This window comes from Echinops telfairi, unplaced genomic scaffold, assembly GCF_000313985.2.
Source record: "Echinops telfairi isolate 266 unplaced genomic scaffold, ASM31398v2 ScPeMD7_4;HRSCAF=17, whole genome shotgun sequence".
NCBI lineage: Eukaryota > Metazoa > Chordata > Mammalia > Afrosoricida > Tenrecidae > Echinops > Echinops telfairi.
Window position 1 is genome coordinate 21,069,592 of NW_022103900.1, and position 11,214 is coordinate 21,080,805.

Below are 11,214 nucleotides of genomic sequence, written 5' to 3' on the forward strand. Positions count from 1 at the left end.
AAACGATGTACAAATGCGCTTTACACAATTGATGTGTGTATGGATTGGGATAACAGTTGTATGAGCCCCTAATAAAATGTTAAAAAAAAAAAATGACACAGGGGCCAGTTGGATTCTTAGTGCTAATCAAAGATGAAGAATTTGAGCATTGAAAATACTGAGTGTACTCTAATTAGAACAGTGAACATATGAATCCATTATTTCACAATGATACTGAAAAATATGTATGCTTTCACAGAGACAAATTATACAAGCAAAAAAATTTAATTAAATTAAGAGCTCTAGTTACTTTAGGAGCTACATGGAACACCAACCTTTCATTCTAAAAATTGACAATTAAGTGGAGAAAACCAAATTTCAGGAAGACCAGGGTATCATTTTTTTCTTTACAGAATGGTTCCAGATCATAAATTGCAAAGGGATGACTCAATTGAAAAATTATTATCATTCCCAACCCCATTTGAATAAATGATTCAGGCAAGGGTTATCAATGGAAACTAAAGCCACAAGCAGAAAAGTTACAAAGGAACAATCGGCTGCAATCATCACCTCTCAATGTGTCAGTATCACTAAAATGAAACTCATAGGTAATTTATATTACCTGGAACGATACAATAATGCACACAGAGCACCATCCTTGAAATATTTTTTAAAAAAACAACAGAAAATAAACCAAGGTCTTTTTTGCATCCAATTTCCAGTTCTAATGAAATAACACCCTACGGAGAATCAGATGAGGTAAAAATATAGGACATTATATGCACCGATTGTTTTAGAACTTTCAATAAATCAGTGTCATTGGAGTGGGTGTGAAACGAAGGACCGTGAACTAGGTATATAAAGGGACCAAAATACAAACAAAAAGAACAAGAGTTGAGGGAAACTGACACAGTGAATATTTGCTGACATCACCCCTACACAAACTATACCCACTACTGTCAATCGATTCCGACGAATAGTAACCCTATGTGGGGTTTCCGAGGCTCATAAATATCTAAGGGAGCAGCTCGTCCAATCTTTCTTCCCTGGAGAGCCTGGTGGGTCTCAGTGGAATTTCACAAAATAATAAGCAAAAGAGGTTTTGCAGCTAAATCTCAAGTGCTTTGGGATTTCTGTTATACTTAAACTAGTGGTAACTACTGAATGATAACAAAACACATAGCTGTCAAAAACATAATTAGGGTAATTGTTTTAGTTGATTAATAAATATGGATTTAGAAGACCAAGATATCTTCCATAAAACATATTTTGGGGGATGAGATGGCTGATGCTCATATACTGAATCTCTGCTGTATACATGCAATATTTATTTGGGGTTGGGGTTGCAGCCAAGCTACAGAAAAGGACGGACAGTAAAACAAAGGTTACCACGCAAAAACAGCATGGATCTAAGGGAGGGAACCAGGCTACCATTAGGAAGTACTTCCCCACAGTGAAATCTATTAGAGCAGGGAAAGTTCTCCTGGGGGAAGTATAAAAGTCTTGTGGACCAAGTAATTTTGAATGGATTAGACAAAATAATCAAAAATGGCATTAAGAGAACAATCACACAAGAGAAGGGCAGGGGTGGGAGGTTGATTAAATAACCAAATAGAGCTGTATCATCTTTAAATGTCCATGATTCTAAAATTCTGTAAGGTTTTTAAACCATTTGATCACCCAGCAGAAAGACTTTAATTGTATTTTTTATGACACATCTAATAGGCGACCGGCAATGATGACACCAACTTGGCCTGTGTTTCTCTATGGGCCTCAGATTTCTGGCACAGAGCTAACTATAGCTTGAACATAAACCTCAATGAAACAACTAATTACCAAGTATTCCCTGTGTAGGATTTCCATCAGACATCTAAGGCTCATATCAGCACTGCTAATGTGGAACGATTGAAATTTAAATCAGAAGTGTTTATCCAACACCATGATGAGATAAAGTGATCTGAGACTGCTTATCATGATTAAGGCAGCAGATTGCAGGTTATTATTAGGATGAAAAGGAATATGAAATTAATCAGAAGAAAACCAAACACAGGTTCTTATTAGCAGGTGAAAGGAAAAGATTATATCTTAACTGCAATTAATGGACTGAAATGATCCTGTTTTCTCACTTTAATCACCTTTATAACAGAGGCCTAACATGGATATGACATAATGCCTCAGGGCCAAAAGACTTGCCAGGGGAGCAAATCAAAGCCCCAGAGCTGTTTAAAGTCCCTCACAGAATTTCTTTAGGGTAGACACTGTGATTAGCAAGGAAAGCAAAGGTCAATGCGACATTGCAATAGGGATAAAAGGCCTAAAATTGAATTTTACATGGACATGTTCACTGAATAATTATTAACACATATATTACTGTCATTCCAGGGAGGCATCTGTTTGTCCAAAACTAATAAAGGGTAAGCTTAGTAAGAGTTATTTATTGTGACATTTTCTGTTCTATCCAAAATTTTCTATGCATTACTCAACGTTGTAGAGAACACTATTGATAGAACCGGCCAATACATAATTATTTGCATTAAATACCATGTGTATAACTGATTGTAACACATTTTCAATGCCTTTATAACTCCACCTGTTCCTGTAGCTGTAAAACGAGTTGATTTCAAACGAGAAGAGGACCCCATTCTGTTCAAGATCGCATTTATCCGTCCACGTCCTGTGACAGACAGCGGGCACAAGCGTGAAACAAGCAAAGCCCTACAAAGACAGATTGATTTTTTGTTTCTTTCCAGTTAGTAGTGGGGAAAAAAGTGTACCACTTAAATAAATGTTTTGATAGTATTTCAACAATCAATATTTTCTTTTATGTAGTATTAGGTAAAACCGTTTTTAGCTTCCTTACTTCAGGTACTTTCCAAAGTGATTTCATTTTTCGGTTCAATCATGATAGGGTATTCCCTAACACGAAAACGTATTCTGAATTTCTAATAAAGGATTTTCTCATTGTTTGTTTAGAAATAGTTTTGAGGATCCAGGCACACACAGTAACACCCTCAGGAAATTTACATGATAATGGGAGAAGGGAGATGAAAAACAAACAAACATGCATAACATCAGGAGGGCGGTGCTAAGGTGGACCTAGACACATAAAATGATGTGGTGGCCGCACGCATTTGCAGATGGGCTTTCAGGAAATACCTGAGGAGCAGACCTGAAAGAAGTGAGCGAAGGACACCATGAAAATATCTGGAAAAACAAGTTTCAGCTGAGCAGCACCAGTGCAGAAAGAACTTGAGGAATGAGCAATGATAGGACGTGCGAAAAAATTTTTTGCACGTTAAGCACTTGGCTGCTAACCAAATGGCTAGTGGTTCCAATCCAACCAGCAGTTGCCTGGGAGAATGGCCTGGCCTATAGAGCGGTGCTACTCAGTCAGAGAGGGTCACTAGGAGTCCTAAACCCACTTGACTGCACCTAATACTAACAGAGTGGCAGAAGGGCAGACTGTGAGGCAAAGAGTATTAGGAGTTGAGGTCGGGATACCTGCAGGGCGACAGCCCAAGACAAGTTTATAACTTGAATGACGGAGAAAGAGGTTACAAAAGAAGACAGTTCTCTTCAACAGAGAGAGAGAGAGAGAGAGAGAGAGAGAGAGAGAGAGAGAGAGATAGTAAGTCCTTTGTATATACAGAAACACAAGTCTGCAAAGCTCAACACTGGGTTTGCTCATACATTTTCCATCTATTCAGCATTGATTCTTTTTGGTGAACACTGGCATGTGTAATAAACCTAGAAATACATTGCAAAGGACACTGTTGAAAGCTGACTGCACAATCAACATTAATAATGTCTCTTGTAGTTCTAAAAGCGAAAATATAAACTAAAGATGCAAATCTTGTTTATGATCACTGATTACTAACACATGGACCTTTAGAGCAGAATTAGCTGCTATGATTTTTTTTTTAATCCAAGTGTATTATTCATAGCAGATCAATGTGATCTTGTTAGAACTCAGTTATATTTAAAACATATACTGGAAAGCTGAGACTTGTTCATACAGATATATGAAATTGAGGAAAATACTTGTGTTACACAAAAGTCAAATGAATTAGGTGGCTCATACTTTCAATATGCGTTCCTTAACCTCTGGGGGCTTCACCAGCCATTCCTGGTCATTTGACAGGTCATAAATAGGCAAGCCTTGCCTGTTTGTAAAAGATAGAGCTGTCTCTAAAATGACTTACCTATTTATGGTTGTCTTCTTTTCCAATATTACATTTTGCTTCTGAAAACATTGTTTGCTGAATTTCCTGTTTTACACCCAATCTTTTGGTTAATGCTTTGTTCTTGGGACTTCACAAAGATGTCTAAGCATTCCAGGGTAGCACCTTTCATAATAATGGACATGGTGACACGGGTTACCTAATTTCACTTAGGACCTCTGAAAGCTTTTTATTGGGATAATTACAAAAGAAACAATTGAAAAGTGAACCAAAAATTGTATAAACTCAATGTATGGAGGGATTCCTTTCATTAACATGTTTTATTTTTATGTTTTACAAATGATTTGGGATTTATACTACTAGTGTACCTATCATATATATATATGTAAGCTTTCTGGCACTTCATGTGTCTTCTGGGAATGGAGCTGTGTCATCTTATTTCAAAACTCAAGAAACTTTGCCAGCAAATTAATAACGTTTTAAAACATGCTTTAAGAAGTAATTTTGCCAGAAATCTTGAAAAAGTAAAGATTGTGTTGGGACTAGAATCAGTGATGCTGTCTAGTTCAAGAGAAATATTTAGAGTAAGGTTCAGTGCTAAGATATTAAGTGGCATATATATATATAATTAATATGCTCATTATAGAAGACTCCAAGTTATCACTTCTTCTCTGGGTATGTAAACCTAATTTGAGTGCATGTTGTCATAGGGACAGTTCATTCATCTCAGACACAGGAGGTGTCAGGTACTGAATTATTCTTTATATGTGAAGAAGATGCCACCAGAGTTCATTAATGCAAACCCTCCTACATCCTTACTATTTTGTCCTAAGGGAAAGGGGCTAACTTTAAAAAAATCAATAAAAATGGTTATATTTGAGGGGACTTCAAAACCTTCATGGAATTAAAAGGTAAAGGTAAAAAAGAAAACAACTTTATTTCTCAACATAAACTCCATTAAATTCAAGATACTTTTGCAAGTGGTGATTTCAGCTATTCTATCCCAAAGAACTGAGGGTTATGAGAATTGAACTATATCTATACAGCCTTTTATGCATTTTAACTGAGTAAAAGTGGGTGCTCTTTAAATGTACTTTAAGGTTCACCCACCACTGGCATCACAGACATTCATGATGATGTTGTGAGTTACACCTTAGGCTGCCAAGTGCAAGGTCAGCACTTAGAGCCCACCTGAACCATAGAGGGATGCAGACGAGGTTGTTCTGCTCCTGTAAAGCACTTCCGGCATTAGAAAACCCAAAGGACAGTTCTACTCTGACCTGTACGGTCACGATGGGATTTGAAACGTAGGAAACAAAAAGAAGACAGAGTCAAATGAGGACTGTAAGTGGACATTAAATAATTTCTCTTGGAAATTCTCACAAAATTAATTGCCCTTTTTTTTTTTTTGACCAAAGGAATGAGGACGAGTACTGTCTTGAATCCGAAGGGCTCACAGGTGTAGAGTTACTTGTTGGATTGTTTCTCTAACACTTAAGTACTTTCTCAAAACGCTCATGCAGCAGAAGGTTTGCTCAAATTTAATCTTTCAGTCAAAATTGTGTGAGTTAAACCAAATGGGTGTCCGTGATATAGGCTATTACTTCTGTTGATAATTGTTGGTCTCTTCAATTAGGCCACAAACCAGATTGTTTCACCCCTCAAAAATCGACATGGATGGTTTGCTTCTGAGGATTTTAACTTCAGTTGTTTTTTCCTTCCTTAAAATGAGTTGTTCATTTGTGAATTGCTGACTTTTGGGGAGACATTGTCCTTAAAAATCTTTTTGTAAAGTATCAATGGTTTATCCTTCTTCATAATAAGTTTATGCTTGCCCTTACTTTAGTTTTAGCATTTGTGTTGCTCTGATGGGGCTATTTTAACACTGCCTTATCCTGCTCAGGGCCTCACACTGGATGCTGCTCAGAGATATGATATCAAATTATTAAGATTTCATTTGGTGCATCTTTTTTGAAATTCAAGTGCAATGTTTTAATAATATGCACTTTCCATGGAATATTTAAAGACCTTTCATGTTTTTTTTCTAGATTTAAAACCAGGAGATATCAAAGTCATCTAAGGCATTATTTCACATTTTACTACACAATTGATAAAACTAGTTCAAATCGTAGGCCATTTATTTTAAACAATGGCAAGTTAGCCTATATGAGGGGGTACCGCCCCGAAAATGTAATATTTTTTCAAAGCTATGTATTTAAATTGTCTGAGATCATTTTATTGGGAGCCCTTACAGCCCTATAACAATACATATATCAATTGTATCCAGTATATTTGTACCTATGTTGCCATCATCATTTTCTAAACACTTACTTTCTATTTGAACCCTTGGTATCAGCTCTTCTTTTTTCCCTCCCTCCCCCCTCTCACCCTCGTGCCCCCTTGATAAATTATAAATTATTCTTAATTTCATTTCTTACACCATCTGCTGTCTCCCTTCACCCACGTTTCTGTTGTTCTCCCTCCTGGGGTGGGGGGCTATGTGTCAATCATTGGGATTGGTTCCCCCTTCCTCCCCTTCTCCCTTCACCTTCCCCCTCTCCTCCTGATATTGCTACTCCCATTTCTGTTCCTGAGGGGTTTATCTGACCTGGATTCCATGTCTCCTGAGCACTTATCTGTAGCAGACTGTTTACAAAACAACCTTATAAGTACTCTCCACTATACTTTATACATTTGTCAAATCTGAAATTCCACTATTGGAAACATTTTTCAAACTCATCTGTTTGGATGGCTGACAGCACCTCCCTCATTTTTATCTTCACCTCTGCTATGTCATCAAATCACTGTCCTTTCATGTCCCTGTGCATTCTTGGACCCAAAAAAAGACGTTACACTATTACACAATCTTTTCAGAACCTCTAAATAGAAAGCTGGATTAACATTCTGACCTGTTGGAATGGACTCCAAATGCACTACAAGTCGAAGTTTTCATCCATTTGGAAAGTTGATGGCCTTCCAGAACAAGGTTTGTCATCAATCAACATTTCACCTCTTTTGAAATAAGCAAACCACTCATACACATGAGTGTTTCCCATAGTGCTGCCCTTGTAAGCTGTGTTCAACATCACAACTGTTTCTTTGGCATTTTTTTCTGAGCAGGAAACAAAATTTCACAGCCACACACTGTTCTCTTAAATCAGTCATCACAAAAGCAAGGGTCTAGTGAAATTGCTTTTACAAAAAAATTCAATGTGACCAGTGAGAACCTTCCCAGACGATGCCACTGGGTGCACTAACTCAGAGCAAGTTGCTCAATACTCACCTCGCAGGGGAAAAATGCATACTATAAAAGCTCTGCCCAGCGCAATTGCACTTTTTTGGGGGGTACCCCTTCATATATTTTAACCTATGCTGTATCAGAATTGACCGTAAGGAAAAAAAGGTAGTTCATTATATTTTAGATCCTAATGGAGTTATTTGTTCTACCTAAGTCTGAGAAGAAAAGAAGGTCGAAAGGTCACTATGCTTCAAAAACTTACAGGGAAACAAATAGCAACCTCTGTCTTAGAGGGATCTTGGAGGGGTATATGCAGATTACATGGTAGGGCACCAGACTATGTGGGCTTCAGAGGGCTACCTGTGGTTTGCACTTGAAGAAGACCCTTGTACTTCCCTTTACACTTGGAAGTAGGGCAAAGTTATCACCTCAGGGCAGAGAGATGAGAAACTATATGGATGGGCTCTGGCTACTGAATATACAAAAGGAACTCTTCAGACATCCATCACAGTGCTTAGGATGGAATGTAAGTTCCAGACTGTTACTAGCCCAGTTATCCAGTTCAATGAGTTATTCTTACCAACATCAGTTCCTGCAGCTGAAAAACAAAATGTTACTACATAATGATTGGATTAATGGAGATACTGCATGTAAAACATTAACTTATGGCAGACACACAGGGAGTACTGAATAATTGTGATTAAGGCTATTACTATTCATAATAATTTTACCAAATTTTTCTCCATCTTCACTCATGGGCAATTTGATAAATGACCTGACAAAGTAAATTACAGACACTCAAATTATCTTAATACTTCTCCATCTGGTTATGTGAGGCCCAAGATGAATCAAAATAAATTTTAATAGACCTCATATCAGCTACCAGTACTGTACTGTAACTGTAAGAATTGGGAGAAAAAAAGAAACTAGAATAAATAATAACAGCACAGATATTTAAAACCAATAGTTCTATTTGAAAAATAAAAATTTGGAACTACTATTACACAGTGAAGTCTGTTTTCTCCAAGAAATATGAAACAATTTACACAAATTTTAAAATGTGTCTTTCAAGGGAATTCAAGAACTCCTTCAGCATTCAAAGGAAGCTGCCGTGGTAAACAATGAAACTACCAAAGTCTTGGAAGACATTTTTAAATAATTATTAGAAAATGTATGTACATATATAATATATATTATTTATAATGTTTGTCTCTACTCTTTTTTCTCACCTTACAATTAGGACACATGCTGTTTCCTACACACAATGATAAGGCAGTTTGTCAGAATTTCCTAGATTATATATACATATATGCCTGAGTTGGAAGCTCATATAGAAAATTGGTTTACTGATTTGAAAAATAATATGAAGAAACTACTGGGTTTTTTATTAGAATTGAATGACTCTTAGAGATGCATTAGAGGGGCATTTTCACCTTAGTATTTATAATATTGAGTCTCTGCATCCCAGACAAAGGCATTCACATTTTCTTCTATACAATGTCTGTCAATAAATATTTATCAAAGGTAAAAGTAAACGCCACTTATATATTTTGTGATGCTTTTCAAACACTGGAACCAAACCCACTGCTGTCCAGTCCACTCTGACTCAGAACAAGGCTATGGGCAGAGTCGGCTTGTCCGGTATGGTTTCCATGAGTGTAACCTTTACGGGAGCAGAATGCCACACCTTTTTCCTGAAGTGGCTGGAAGATTCAAAACACCGATCTTCATGAGTAGCTGTCACGTGCACATACACGGTGCCACTTGGCTGTTATGCTCTTCAAACAGGTACTACATATATGTTTTCAAGCTTATTGTTTTGGGATTACATGAGATATTTTCTCCTTAGAGATTTTTTCTTTTAGGGGTGGTGGGGTGGGGAGAGGGGCATTGCTTCTGCTTTGTAGGCATCTACCAACATTGCTCTGAGGGAGACAGATGAGGCTTTTTATTCCTGTAACAACTTACAGTCTTAGAAACCCACAGGGGCAGTTCTACTCTGTCCTACAGGGTCACTCTGAGTTGGCGTTGACTGAATGGCAGTGAGGTTGGTTTTGATTCTGGGTAGTCTACATGGTTAATGCACTTGGCCGCTAGCTGAGAAGTTAGATGCTCTAGTTCATCTAAAGCCATCCTGAAAGAGGGGCCTGGTGACCTGAAAAACAGCCACTGAAAACCCTAGGGAGCACAGCTCTACTATAACATACATGACTTCACTTCGAGTAAGAATGAATCTACAACAAATGCTTGTTTTGTAGCAAACCTGCAGAGTAGAACTTTTCCTTTGGCTAACAATTGAGGCCTGAGGAATCACTTAAAAACACAAGAAACCTTAAGTAGATTTTATTCTAAATAGAATCAGACAATGGGCTAGACTCTGCTTCTGAGGCTTATTAACTGGCATTGAATTGCTTTGCCCAAGAGGAGAAGTCAACATGGTGACTTTAAAGACAAAGTCCCATGAATTGCTGTCTTAGCCCTACTGTGAGATTTATTCAACTGGCTGAGCACAAGATCCAGGGGCATGTACGAGATAAATACTTCATGTTGGCCCTTTCCCACTACATGGAGTCAAGACCTCAAAATTTCAAAATCGAACCAAGCCCACTACCATTGAGGAGCCTACCTAAGAGTTGTGGTCAATAGTAGCCTTAAAGTAAATGGCACAACAAAAATTTTGAATTTATTTTGCTTCATTTTCTTTCGATTGGGATAATGAATGTAGCCTACGAGAGACATACTCATGAGAAAATATGAGTTGCCCCTAAACATGGAGAGATTGGGATGGATTTGGGGGGAGGCAATATTACAGGTTGAGTGCATCATTCTAGAAGGCTGAGCTAGTCCCTGATTCTAAGCAGTTTTTCCAGTGGGTCACATAAGCAACTAAGCACCAAGTCAACCACAAGGTGACAACCATGTAACTGCTCACTCCCCAGTGAGAGGGCATCTGCTTGTTTTCTGTTTGCTACAAGATTGTCTGCTTGCTTAAAGAGTGTTAGGCCCTTCGCCCCTTGCTCCTCAGCTGTGAAACAAACCCACAATGCATGGAGCTTCCATCTGGACCCATCACATTGCTCCCTTGAGGATGAAAGGCAAGAAGGACAGAAACAAACATGCTGATGCTCACATGACTGGCTGTCAGTTACATTGTCCCTTGTGCCTAACTCAGCTAGCATCCACGGGATGACAGCACGCTGGTGATTTCGTAGCGTACAAATTGTAAAAGTCAAATTCAATTATCTAGTTGTTGAAAGAAACAACATGCATATAGACGAGGATAGGTCAGTAAAACATTGTCTTTTTCCAAATATCTATTTTTCTGAATTGGTTACCACTTAAAAAAAATTGAAATGTAGTCCTGAGGGAATACCCAAAATAGACTTTGGGGCCAGTGCATAGCACCCCATCAGACTCGACTGGAAAACACTCCTAAAGGTCAACAAACAGAACTTGAACTATTTACAGGCTTTTCTTGTTTGTGTCATTAGTTCTGAGTTGTTGTTGTTTTGTTTTGTTGCTTTGTTTTGCTCTGTCTTGTTTTTTGTGTATATGATAATCTCTGCAGGTCTATACAGATAAGATGGGCTGGATGAACAATCTGGAGGAGAAAACAACAGGACCGACAGTTCCAGGGGGACATGGGAGAGGGGGAAAGGAAGTGGGTGTAAACAAACCCAGGGACAAGGGAAAAACAAGTGATCTAAAATCAGTGGTGAGGAGGCCTGGTAGGGCATGATCAAGGGCAATGTAACTGAGAGGAATTACTGAAACCCAAATGAAGGCTGAGCATGATAGTGGGACAAGAGGAAAGTA

At 38.0% G+C, this 11,214-nt stretch overlaps 1 protein-coding gene across 3 annotated transcripts in view; it reads right to left on the reverse strand.

Annotated features, from left to right (window-relative positions):
- KCNJ3 (potassium inwardly rectifying channel subfamily J member 3) overlaps positions 1-11,214 on the reverse strand; it is a 160,333-nt gene that overhangs the window by 33,694 nt on the left and 115,425 nt on the right. The window contains exon 3 of one of the 3 annotated variants that reach the window (XM_045298796.1): positions 4,182-4,325. The exons of the other annotated variants lie outside the window; for them this stretch is intronic. Within the exon in view, the coding sequence (XP_045154731.1) occupies positions 4,210-4,325 (116 nt within the window). The 3' untranslated portion in view covers positions 4,182-4,209. The remainder of the gene's footprint in view (positions 1-4,181; positions 4,326-11,214) is intronic. 3 annotated transcript variants of the gene reach the window in all.